Source organism: Cydia amplana, chromosome 16, assembly GCF_948474715.1.
Source record: "Cydia amplana chromosome 16, ilCydAmpl1.1, whole genome shotgun sequence".
NCBI lineage: Eukaryota > Metazoa > Arthropoda > Insecta > Lepidoptera > Tortricidae > Cydia > Cydia amplana.
The window spans coordinates 548,549-562,412 of record NC_086084.1 but is presented as its reverse complement, the minus strand read 5'-3'; the positions used below and the strand labels follow the sequence as shown (position 1 = coordinate 562,412).

Sequence of the window (13,864 nt, the reverse complement as noted above, 5' to 3'; positions counted from 1 at the left end):
ATATAAAATTCATTTGTGTACGTTACATGTCCGTCTTTGGATCACAAACTTACATATGTGTGCCAAATTTCAACTTTATTGGTCCAGTAGTTTCGGAGAAAATAGGCTGTGACAGACGGACGGACGGACAGACAGACGCACGAGTGATCCTATAAGGGTTCCGTTTTTTTCTTTTGAGGTACGGAACCCTAAAAAAAATGACTAAAATATAATGATATGATATTTTTGGAATCGGCTCAGAAAGCCCTTTCGTTTAATACCACACACGATAGGTTTCAAAACAGTTTTTTTTAAATTCCATACAAATCAGAAATCAGAAATCTGCGGCGCCGCAAACCGCTCTGCGGCGACGCCCGCCGCAACGCAAAATTTTGCGGTGCCGCGCTGCGGCGCCGCAAAGCGATTTGACCCGAAGCACCATTAAAAAAAAACGAGATGAGTTAGCTTTTTTTTGTCAAAAGGAAAAAACGGAACCCTTATAGGATCACTGGTGCGTCTGTCTGTCCGTCCGTCCGTCTGTCACAGCCTATTTTCTCCGAAACTACTGGACCAATAAAGTTGAAATTTGGCACACATATGTAAGTTTGTGATCCAAAGACGGACATGTAACGTACACAAATGAATTTTATATATGGAGGCCACTTTTGGGGGGTAAAAGAGCAAATAAAAAAATAAAGTTATTCAAAATATATCGTGTATGTATCAAATGAAAGAGCTCATTTTGAGAATCTCAAATATATATTTTTTATAATTTTAAGATAAATAGTTTAGCAGTTATTCAAGAAAATAGGCAAAAAATGACCATTCCCCCCTTTAACTCTGAAACTACTAGATCTAAAATAATGAAAAAAATACACTAAATAGTTCTTAACCTATAGATGACAGGAAAACCTATTAGAAATGTGCAGTCAAGCGTGAGTCGGACTTAAGTACTAGTTTTTGATCCGACCCCTACGGGTTTTTTAAAGACATTTTACTCACTTTTCAATAAGTTGAAATTTGGCACACATATGTAAGTTTGTGATCCAAAGACGGACATGTAACGTACACAAATGAATTTTAAATATGGAGGCCACTTTTGGGGGGTAAAAGAGCAAATAAAAAAATAAAGTTATTCAAAATATATCGTGTGTGTATCAAATGAAAGAGCTCATTTTGAGAATCTCAAATATATTTTTTTTTATAATTTTAAGATAAATAGTTTAGCAGTTATTCAAGAAAATAGGCAAAAAATTACCATTCCTCCCCTTTATCTCTGAAAGTACTGGACTAAAATTTTGAAAAAATTACACTAAATAGTTATTTACCTATAGATGACAGGAAAACCTATTAGAAATGTGCAGTCGAGCGTGAGCCGGACTTAAGTACTTAGATTTTGATCCGACCCCTACGGGGTTTTTAAAGACATTTTACTCACTTTTAATGAAGTTATAATTTGGCACACATACCTATGTAAGTTTGTGACCCAAAGACGGACATATATGTAACGTTAACAAATGAATTTTAAATATGTAGGCCACTTTTGGGAGGTAAAAGAGCAAATAAAAAAATAAAGTTATTCAAAATATATCGTGTGTGTATCAAATGAAAGAGCTCATTTTGAGAAAAGTTTGTAAATTTCTGTACCTAAAAGTGTTTCAAAATAAAGTTTATTAATTTAATTATTAATTAAACTTTGGAATGATCATTTTAAGATAAATAGTTTAGCAGTTATTCAAGAAAATAGGCAAAAAATGACCCTTTCCCCCCTTATCTCTGAAACTAGGTACTGGGTCTAAAATATTGAAAAAAATACACTAAATAGTTCTTAACCTATAGATGACAGGAAAACCTATTAGAAATGTGCAGTCAAGCGTGAGTCGGACTTAAGTACTAGTTTTTGATCCGACCCCTACGGGTTTTTTAAAGACATTTTACTCACTTTTCAATAAGTTGAAATTTGGCACACATATGTAAGTTTGTGATCCAAAGACGGACATGTAACGTACACAACTGAATTTTTAATATGGAGGCCACTTTTTGGGGGTAAAAGAGCAAATAAAAAAATAAAGTTATTCAAAATATATCGTGTGTGTATCAAATGAAAGAGCTCATTTTGAGAATCTCAAATATATTTTTTTTATAATTTTAAGATAAATAGTTTAGCAGTTATTCAAGAAAATAGGCAAAAAATTACCATTCCTCCCCTTTATCTCTGAAAGTAGGTACTGGACTAAAATTTTGAAAAAATTACACTAAATAGTTCTTTACCTATAGATGACAGGAAAACCTATTAGAAATGTGCAGTCGAGCGTGAGTCGGACTTAAGTACTTAGATTTTGATCCGACCCCTACGGGGTTTTTAAAGACATTTTACTCACTTTTAATGAAGTTAAAATTTGGCACACATACCTATGTAAGTTTGTGACCCAAAGACGGACATATATGTAACGTAAACAAATGAATTTTAAATATGTAGGCCACTTTTGGGAGGTAAAAGAGCAAATTAAAAAATAAAGTTTTTCAAACTAAGATATCGTGTTACATATCAAATGAAAGAGCTCATTTTGAGAAAAGTTTGTAAATTTCTGTACCTAAAAGTGTTTCAAAATAAAGTTTATTAATTTAATTATTAATTAAACTTTGGAATGATCATTTTAAGATAAATAGTTTAGCAGTTATTCAAGAAAATAGGCAAAAAATGACCCTTTCCCCCCCTTATCTCTGAAACTAGGTACTGGGTCTACAATATTGAAAAAATACACTAAATAGTTCTTTACCTATAAATGACAGGAAAACCTATTAGAAATATGCAGTCAAGCGTGAGTCGGACTTAAGTACTTAGTTTTTGATCCGGCCCCTACGGGTTTTTTAAAGACATTTTACTGACTTTTCATTAAACAAAACATATTGTTAAAAATTGTGTAATGCGCGGAACCCTTGGAACGCGAGTCCGACTCGCACTTGGCCGGTTTTTAGGGTTCCGTAGCCAAATGGCAAAAAACGGAAGCCTTATAGATTCGTCATGTCTGTCTGTCTGTCTGTCTGTCTGTCCGTCTGTCTGTCCGTCCGTATGTCACAGCCACTTTTCTCCGAAACTATAAGAACTATACTGTTGAAACTTGGTAAGTAGATGTATTCTGTGAACCGCATTAAGATTTTCACACAAAAATAGAAAAAGCACAATAAATTTTTGGGGTTCCCCATACTTCGAACTGAAACTCAAAAATTTTTTTTTTCATCAAACCCATACGTGTGGAGTATCTATGGATAGGTCTTCAAAAATGATATTGAGGTTTCTAATATCATTTTTTTCTAAACTGAATAGTTTGCGCGAGAGACACTTCCAAAGTGGTAAAATGTGTGTCCCCCCCCCCTAACTTCTAAAATAAGAGAATGATAACACTAAAAAAAATATATGATGTACATTACCATGTAAACTTCAACCGAAAATTGGTTTGAACGAGATCTAGCAAGTAGTTTTTTTTAATACGTCATAAATCGCCTAAATACGGAACCCTTCATGGGCGAGTCCGGCTCGCACTTGGCCGCTTTTTTTTAATTATAATAAAAATAATTTTCAAAACATACCAAGTTTGGGCTTCTCCAGATACAATACCGTTCAATATTTTTTTGTAAAATATACCTCAAATTATACCTAATATCCTACGAGGATATTAGGTATCTAACACTAAGAAAGCAATTTTGAAAATAATTACATGAAGTACTTTTTTTTAATTTTTCAATTTTACAAAGTGTGATCTATGAATTTCTCAATTAAATATTTAAATAGAAAGCATAAAATTAATATAAGTATAACGGTTTTCCAGAAAGTCGCTTATATCTCGGAATCTATAATTCGTAGTAAAAATTATTTATGTAAGAATTAACTGAAAAATCTCACCTTTAAATATTAAAAATTGTAAATTTAACAAATATTTTTCATTCAACAAAAATAATACTTTAAACAAGTGGAATCATATAGGACATATATGTAGGTAAACAAACCAAAAGTATACAGCTAAGATACGCGACCCGGCCACCGCGCCCCGCGCCCCACGGCCGGATGGTCAGCGACACCTTCTAGTAACTCGTGATGCCCTGGTACTTGCTCTTAGTTAAATTACAATTTTGGATAGTTTTTTTTTTCTCGATTTTGGCCACAGTAGCCTATGGAGACTAACAAGCAACGCTAAGCGGTGTTCGTAGTCTATGGATCTTGCTATATTACGGGTGTCACATGCGCGTTTCTGACTTCTGAAGGAATTTTATTGTTTCTACTATAGAACCTAATGAATATTTTGTAAATTAGCAGCAATGCACTTAGTACTCATCAATCAATTAAAATTAGGTTGGCAACAATGTATTTAATACAATATTTTTTAAGTGGTGATTACACGAAGTATCGTAAAAGTACCAAAAAGATACTGCGTGTATGCACAAATACTTTTTTGGGGAATAGACTAAAGACTTGTCTTGACAACTATAACATAGGGGTTTAAAGGTGTGTGTTTGAGATGACCTTTTAAATGACAAATAAAGGTACGGGAGTAGAAAAAATTAAAACAAATATACTAAATGTAAATATTTTCAAATTTGCTTTATTAGAATTAGATATGAGGATATTAGGTATAATTTGAGGTATATTTAACAAAAAATTTTTTAACGGTATTGTATCTGGAGAAACCCAAACTTGGTATGTTTTAAAAAATATTTTTATTATAATTAAAAAAAAAATTACTCAAATGTAATGATGTGATATATTTTTGGAATCGTCTTAGAAAGCCCTTTCGTTTAATACTACACACGATAGGTTTCAAAACAATTTTTTTTTAATTTCATACAAAAAAAGATGACGTCATAACTCCTCTCATTTTTTTATTTGTTGGTGCTTCGGGTCAAATTGTTTCAAATGTCCTAAAGATCAATCGTACCGATTTTGATACCTTTAACACCATTTACAGCGTTTTTTGGCGAACCGCTATCGCTATAACAACAGCAAGAGCAGAACACGTGTGAAGGGATCCATGTCTGATTAAACAACTGGTAGTCGAATTTTATTCTTTACTATGCAGCGTGGCATCGCACGCGGCGCCGCACGCCGCTTGGCGGCACCGCGCGCGGCGAAACTCACCGCTTTGCGGCGCCGCGCACCGCGCTGCGGCACCGCGCGCGGCACCGCGCGCGGCGACGCGCACCGCTTTGCGGCGCCGCGGCGCGGCACCGCAAAATTTTGCGTTGCGGCGGGCGTCGCCGCAGAGCGGTTTGCGGCGCCGCAGATTTCTGCGGTGCCGCGCCGCGCGGCGGCGGCGGCGCCGCACCGCGCACATGTGGCCGGGCCCTTACACAGAATATCATTCTTATTTTAGGTCAAATTATTTCAACTTGCATATTAAACATTCTAAAATTAATAAAAACAGTTTTTTCTGTCTTCTACCACGATCCGCTTGACAACTAATCCCAAGATTGACGTAGGCACTAGTTTTTTTTTCATCAGAAACATGCATCACAATAATAGGTAATAGACTAGGTAGATAATAAAGTAACAAAACAAAGGAAACCACAGAGTTTTATTTTTACGTTAATGATTTTGAAGTGTCAGTTATCACACTACGTAATCCAGATTTGCTCATCGCTTCGGTGTATGAGCGTGACATCGTATATTATATCGATATCGATGTAAATAAATAATATTAATGCTTTGCAAATATCATCATCTCGCTTGCTTTGATATCGAACGTCAAGGTCCTTTATTTTAAAAATGTCTGCCTTTTTCTACTAACAAAACTAGTTTTCCAGACTATACAATACAGTCATATAATAGGTACATTAAATACTCTATACTGCACACTTCGAATATTAGTTATTTGTTTTACAAGGGGGCAAAGTTGTTGTTTAACCGCACGTGCTAATATTGATACCCGAGCAAGCGAAAGATTCCAGAATTGAAACAAGAAAACTGTAATCTTGAGCGTTGCGAGGGTTTCAAAGCACGAGGGTTAAACAAAATTTGCCCCCGAGTGAAACACAAAATTGTTCACCACACCAACCCGAAGCAAATATTAAATGTAAAATATCAAACAAAATCAAACCAAATCAAATCCAAATGAATGTTATTAAATATTTATCATCCAAAATCATCATTTGAAAGTCAATTCTACCAGCAAACAATAAGAAAACAAGTCAAAAATTGTATTTGATTACTTTGCCTCACATGTGATAAAATGCAACTTTGCTATCGGTTTTTAAAGTGCAAAGTAAGCCTTTCCGAGCTGGTGTGGTGAAAAGTTACATACGTTTTAGTTTGATAGCGATGCTTATAAGCAAGTGGGTGCCGTGGGCCCGCAGCGCGCGGCAGCTGACGGCGCCGGTGCGCGTGCGCGGCGGACTCGTGCGCGGGAGCGTGGCTATGGACGGCACGCATCTGCGCTTCCTCGGCATACCTTATGCTACTGTCACGCCGGAGAACAGGTTCCAGGTTCGTATCAAACTGTAGAAACGCCTTTGGTGCGTCAAATCAAATTGTCGTGAATGCGATGCGAAACCATAGTTCCTCGCCATTCGCAAACGCTAAAAAAATGCATCGTTTGCAAGATTTGGACGCATTTTTTAACATTTCTAAGGAATGCTATGTTCACCATCTAGTTTCGACATAAATTTGTTAATTTTCCTAGCCTGCCGTTTTCGGATTAGCTTCATAGCTTTCTAGTCAAACCTTGGAAAGGAAAAACTTATTTAGCAAAACTCTCTTCACCTTAAAATTGGAATTTATTATACGTGTTTACAATTTTGGTCTCATTTTATTTCAGGCTCCGGGGCCCGAACCATCCTGGGACGGAGTGTATGACGCTCTTGACGGCAAAGTCATCTGCCCACAATGTCCCGTTCTCCCCACTGGAAGCCTACCGGGGCGACCCACAGGACAGGAAGACTGCCTTAAAATAAATGTATTCACTCCTGTTGTACCTCCTGCTGAGAAGCTACCTGTCATGGTCTTTATTCACGGAGGAGGTTTCATAGAGGGATCGGGAATGCCACTAGTATATGGCCCAAATTATTTAGTTCCAAAAGGAGTGATTTTGGTAACTTTTAACTACAGATTAAACGTGCCAGGCTACCTGAATTTAGGAATAAAAGAGGCGCCAGGGAATGCTGGGATGAAAGACCAAGTCGCAGCTTTACGATGGGTTCAGAAAAATATCAGTTCTTTTGGAGGGGACCAAGATAATATTACGATTTTTGGAGAGAGTGCTGGCGGCGTGTCAGTGTCGTACCACTTACTGTCTCCAATGTCAAGAGGACTCTTCCAAAAAGCTATAACACAAAGTGGATCATCCTTATGCCCTTGGGCGATTCAAAGTAACCCAGAATATAATGCCCATTTAGTTGCAAAAACTTTTGGATGTGATACGAAAGACCCTTACGAATTATTAAACTTTTTCAATAAGAAACCTTTAAAAGAACTACTTATGACTATTAAACTTCCTAACGATGAACGAAAGCTGTTGTTCTCCAATCTGCTGTACGCACCTAGTGTAGAAAGGGAGTTTGAAAATGTTGAACCGTTTTTAACTGAAGACCCTTATCTGTTATTGTCAAATGGAGAATATACTAAAGTCCCTATGATTATTGGAACGACAGATGAAGAGGGATACTTCTTTATCGGCGCAGAAAAACATTTATCATCAAAAATCATTGGCGAAATCGAGCATTCATTACCAAATAACCTTAAATTTCCAACAGAAGCAGAAGAGCAGCAAATTGCAAAAGAAATAAGAGAAATGTATATGGGAGATGAAGCTATATCAAATAAAAAATCCTCTACACGGAAGCTTTCTAAATTTTACGGAGATCCATTCATGACATATCCTTCATTGGCTGAGACAGAACTAATACTGAAGTCGACCGACAGACCGATATACAACTACTGCTTCAAATACAGCGGTTGGAGGAACATTGGCAAGGTGTTCGGAGGCCTACACTTCCTCTCTCAGCCTGGAGCGACGCACACAGATGAACTGTTTTACTTGTTCCATCAGCCCTTCTTGACCTGGTTAGCGAAGTTTGACAAAAATATGATAGATAAAATGACGACTCTGTGGACTAATTTTGCGAAATATGGGTGAGTCTTTAGAAATGTAATTATCGAGTAAACTTCCGTTATGCCAGTAGCCATTAATGCAGATTAGGGTATGCTTCCGGGACTGAATCTGTATGGCGAGCTGGCGAGTCCCGGGAAATCCCGGTTTCTGGACTGATTTTGCATAGAAAACCAGTCCCGGGACACAGACAGACCCAAATACAGGTTACCAGCAATAGTATATTTGTTATCGAAAGCTTTACGACTGACCTAAACTCCTGAGTTGAAAATAGTTTGTTGTATCAAACCGGCACTTGGATTTGAATCAGCGACCGTTTTTCCTGTAAGCCAAAATTCTCTAAATGTTTTACCCCAACGGCCAATTTAGTCCTTGTCTTGTGATGCATACTGTATGTAGTATGTATCACAAGACAAATACGTCCATAACCTTTTTATCTGAACTTATGCCAAAACATAAATAATTTCATGTCGCATTCAACTACATACAACATAATTTTCTAAATAACTTCCTTGTAAAAACTTGTGTCTTTCCTGTTTCAGAGACCCTACTCCTTCGACTTCTGAGCTGGTGCCGCAGCGATGGCTCCCCACGAACCCCGCAGACCCTCAGAGCTTTGTTCTAGATCGGGAACATGCCACCGTTCCCTTGTGGTTCAAGGACTCGCTGAAATACTGGAGAGATTTGTATTCTAAGTACAGGAAGACATAAACGTGGACAAATGTGAAGTTTTACAATACTTATTAATGAGAGGAAGAATGAGAAGGAGGCCGGAAGTTAGGAATAGCACCTACCCTGAAAGCAAGTTCAAAATATTTTTGACATGTAATAAAGATCTTTAATCAAAATGACTATTGCTTTAACAAACCCCCAGTTTTTAACATTTTTGTTTTCTCTTTCTTGCTGTAGCTGTACTGTCCCAGTCAGTCCCACTACGCATAACTTAATACTTATTGTAACAGCCATTAGAAAAGCTGTTTGAATTTGGAAGTTATTGTGCAAGAATATGGTTAATAATTGAATGAGTTTTCCAATGGTTGTTAGGATTAGCCCAAGCTAAGTTGGCAGCGATTTTGATAGCCCAGACGGCAAGTATTATTTTAAACGTCATACATTTATGGGACTACATGACGTTTAAATAACACTTGGAACGTCTGCTGCCGCTGCTATGCGTGATAGTCGTGATGTGAACCTGGGGGCCGATTTTTGAAATTCGACCGCTCGATGTAAAAAGGTGCAAGTCTCGCAACGCTTTTACTACAAAAAAGTTTTGAGATGTAATGTGAAACCAAGTCGGTTATTTTAATCAGTGCCGGGGGGTGTTAAAACCGTATCTATAAGATATCTTTAATTTGTAATATGTATAATGACTAGGCCATCCCACGGCTGCATAATGTCAAAAGGATCATCGTCACCTATTAAAAATAATTCTAATTGAACATAACACTAGCGCTAATTGCAGTTTGAGCATTACACATATTTACGAGTACGGTACGAGTAAAGCATTATGTGCGATTGCCAAGTCATTATATGTATTACAAATTGAAGATATCTTATTGATACGGTTTTAACACCCCCTGGCACTGATTATAATAACCGACTTGGTTTCACATTACATCTCAAAACTTTTTTGTAGTAAAAGCGTTGCGAGACTTGCACCTTTTTACATGTAATGTTTTTGATCGGATCTCATCTCTTTTTGTAGGCAGTCTTTCTTTTCGGGTTCTCATACCCATACTATGTATACACATATCATAACTAAGCATATCTTCATTCATACTCACATCGTACATCGTAGTGTACCTTTACTTTACCTACTATTTGTAGGAACTGCAACAGTAACTTTGTAATATCATATATTTATATGGGATTACAAACTTACTTATGCAGTTCTTAGATCTTTAAAACGTGACTGATATTGCAATATTTTTAGGTTTTCCCTTTATGTGGCCATTAAACCCTAACTGTACCAAATTTCAGCTCTCTGAGTTTATGGGAAGTACTAGTTCTATTCTGATGATCATGAGTGAGTGAGTGAGTGTCATAAATGCGAAACTTTGCTTTCGCTTAACTTCGGAACTAAATGACCTACAGACTTGAAATTTTGGATTTTAAGTATGTGATTATAGCTTACTGGATGACGAAAATTTCTGCGTTCTGGTCTTATGCAGAGGTTCTCAAATAGGGGCCTGAAAATGCGGCGAAATGGTTCCAGTAAAGGATGGTACGGCAGTGTTTGCTTCGCGCTCGACTTGGCGGGGGCACTGCCGTGCCCCCAGATAAGTAGGTAACTTAAGAAATAACATTAATATCCAGTTTGTTACCGCACAGCCAGGCCGTGAGCTACGTTGCTCCCGAAAACTCACTTTGTCAGTTCCATTGTATCGCTCCGGATTCATGACCAACTCCTTCACCGCACATGCGATTCGTCTTTGGAATTCCCTCCCTCTCGAGATAAGGCAAAGTCAGACCAAAACTCTGTTTAAAATCAAGTTGCGCAGACATCTTTTAGAAAAGTCTCTTAGCTAAGTCTCATAAAAATCTTAAAGCAGGTATATATTTATTTATATAATAAATAAATAATAATATATAAATAATTTAAATAATTAAATAATATGTAATTATTATTATCATCTAAGAACCAAGAAAACAATCATTTTCTCCTATATTTTTAGTACAAGTCCCTCCAGTATATGAGCGAGTCTTTGAACCACAGAGGGACGGTGGAGTGTTCTCGATCCAGCACAAAGGCCCGAGGGTCTGTAGCCGTCGTGGGAAGCCAGCGCTGCGGCATCAGCTCTGAGGTGGCAGGAGTTGGATCGCTGGAACAGAAAACAATGTGGTTAATATTTCCCAAGGAGTAGCCAAAAATTATTTTGATACCTACCGCTTTTTTTTTGCAAGCGTTGCTGTTTAATAATTGTGACCAGGCCGCGTAGCCAACGTGCCAATCACTAACGCTCCGTAGCGAACGAAACGCAACTGTCACTGTCGCACTAATATGGAAGAGTGATAGAGAGACACAAAGCGTTTCGCTTTCGAAGCGATAGCGATTGTAACCTTGGCTAGGCCGGCTGGACTGACTGCGTAGACGAAAGAAAACCCTGGGTGACCTTAACCTGAACAAGGATAATTATTAGCTTAAGATAATATATGTATATGTAACACCTAATTACTATTCATAAGTGCTTGTTGCTAATAGTATGAATTATCTCAGATGAATTTTTCGGGCTCGAGCACTAATCTGTTAAACAAAAGCCTTTCTTTCTTTTAAGAGCGGTCTTCAGCACGTGCCAAAGTAACCATGTCGTTTAAAAAGCAACTATCGTGATAGTATTAAGGTTCAAATTTATGTGACAGCTCATTCTGAGAACAATCAGGGTGGTCTTTTCTTCCCCACGTTGCACAATGTTCTATTTTTCGAAGACATCCGCTCTTGGGCACCGAAATATGGTAATTTTTTTTACACCCTGACGGTACTGACGGTTACTAAAACCCGTACATCGTTAGCAAAACCGGTCAGGCACTTACCTACCATCGTTCATAAAGTTAACTGATCTTAAACCTTATTACAGCGACATAAAACCTGCCTTTGATTAGTCAGAAGTGTCGTTATTTGTACATCAACTCGTTTTGGCATTGCATACTCAAGACTGGTGCGATGCGAACGTGTGTCAAAGTTGACACTTTCATTTGTTTTTGTTTTGTTTAATCTAAGTTGACTTTTTATTATATCAATGATGATGATTGATAGCCAACTAGCCAATTTTTAAGTGTGAAATGTTGTAAAAATTGGAGTGTGTATTGTTGTTAAATGGAGCTGATAAAGCCGGTATGTAAATAATGATTATCATTATCAATCAAATGTTGTTTATCAAAAAAAATGGAAAAATACTGCCTATCAAGTTCAAACTAATTTTAAAATACGTCCATTATCCTTAATCCTTGAACATAATTCAGATAAATAAGATATGATATCAATGTTGTCAATGAGGTATGAAATTGAAATTGGTATAATATTTTTTTATTCTTAATATTATGCCTAATAGATACAAGCATTAATGATTTAAGGACGAAGTGAAAAAAGGAGTATTTAGTAACGATACTAACGATGATCTTAAGGTTAGGTAATAGGTACTCATTTTCGCTCAAACATGATGTAAGTATGACATTAGTATCTCAAACTCAAACGACTATGGTAATTTCCATATAAAGTGTCCCGATTTTATTGCTCTTCAGTGTAATTGGTATTAAGTTTTAGTTTCTGTTTAGAAACCCCACTTATTGAACAGCTATCAATGCTATCATTGTTTGTATGCCGGTTACGACACACGACAAAAACGTGTGACACACATTTGCTTGCTTATTAGCGTTCTTTCTACTTGTTGAACAGAATTAATAGATCTAGGTAGTAAGTAGTAGGTACTTACTTTAGTTTGTCATTGCTATATTTATGAACAGCGAGCTGCAAAATTACATATACAATTTTTAAATTTTGCGGCTTATGTAGAGGCCTCAAAAAAGGAAGACATACTGTGTAAATTACCCAGCGATCCAAAAATAGTTACCCTATTTAGTAGAAAAATCAAGATCTGTCAAATAAAAAAGCTATAATTTGCAATATTGCGATTGATCCTAAATCTTATTCACCATGACCTACGTGTTCATCGGCTAACAAACTACAGCCAGAGATACCGAATGATAAAACCACGTGTATGCTCTTAGCCTCAAATTGATTTCAATTAATATAATTATGTATTGGACACTATTTCGAGAATGTCAAGTAATTCGAAAAAATACTGGTCACCTCATCGTAAAGTAATTTCAAGACGGTATGTTTCCACTTATAAATATTTCCGGTTAACTAGTAAATAAAAGTAGCATTTTTCCTCATTAGTCGTATTTTCTTATTAAACTATAAATGAAATTGAATTAGCATATTATAATTTATAACAGGTACTAATGAAACAATATTTACATAAAACCTAAAAATAACAACTAAAACTAAATATAAAATATCTCTCCAAAGCTGCCCGCTTCTGGAATGGAACCTAGAATGCTGGCGGCGTTGCCCCTTTGAACCGCCAGACTTAAACTTTGAGCCAAGAAGGAGCCCGCCCTGTGGTCGCCCGAGACACCTATTAGTCTGACCGACACTTCCTTTATTAACTGTTTGGTGTCGGTCGACCATGGGCCCAGCGTTTCAATGGCGAGCGCCGCAAAATCGTATCGGTCCGTTAGGAACGCATATTTGCGGCGCTTTAGTGTCTGGGCCTGGTCCGCGGCAGTCCGGGCTTCGTATTTTCTTGTCCCTATCTGAAGATTCTGAAGTCTTAAAAAGGTATAAGGAAAATAAAACAATAAATAATTTTGACGTACCAAAAGGCTTAGTGTATATTTCTATCTACATTGAAATGAACTTATATCGCTACTTTAATTATTATTTCCTATTCTTCAAGAAATACCGCTATATTCATAAGAAAAACTACAAGATGACGTTCCTTTGCTTATTTTCTCTATGCCAACACAAAACAACACCAAACTCTAGTAACTAGCTAGTGATGACTGACAAATATAAGACGCAGAGGAGATTTAAAGCATCTTAAAAGCATTTTAAGTCTATTATTATATACTGGCGCCTAGCCTTCTAGACAGTGACTAGTGTTTTTTTTTTTAATTTTTCTAGGAGCTCAATAGATGGCGCCATTAACGCCAGAAATATTTAAAATAAATAGCGACAACAGTGAGGCGGTGCGGTGCACACAGTGTAATTTGGTGTTATAGGC

General features: G+C 36.9%; 1 protein-coding gene across 1 annotated transcript; it reads left to right on the top strand.

Annotated features, from left to right (window-relative positions):
* The first annotated feature begins 6,281 nt into the window (after positions 1-6,281).
* Positions 6,282-8,811, top strand: LOC134655388 (esterase FE4-like). Its single transcript, XM_063510846.1, has 3 exons — positions 6,282-6,457; positions 6,789-8,101; positions 8,621-8,811. Exons 1-3 carry the CDS (start codon positions 6,293-6,295, stop codon positions 8,787-8,789), a joined length of 1,647 nt encoding a protein of 548 aa, XP_063366916.1. The 5' UTR covers positions 6,282-6,292; the 3' UTR covers positions 8,790-8,811.
* The last annotated feature ends 5,053 nt before the right edge of the window (positions 8,812-13,864 follow it).

Bases quoted from the DNA above. Each gene is read 5' to 3' on its own strand.
- LOC134655388 (XM_063510846.1), top strand. From the start codon at position 6,293: ATGCTTATAAGCAAGTGGGTGCCGTGGGCCCGCAGCGCGCGGCAGCTG. The intron at 6,458-6,788 runs GTTCGTATCAAA...ATTTTATTTCAG, and splicing joins CGCCGGAGAACAGGTTCCAG to GCTCCGGGGCCCGAACCATC. The intron at 8,102-8,620 runs GTGAGTCTTTAG...TTCCTGTTTCAG, and splicing joins ACTAATTTTGCGAAATATGG to AGACCCTACTCCTTCGACTT.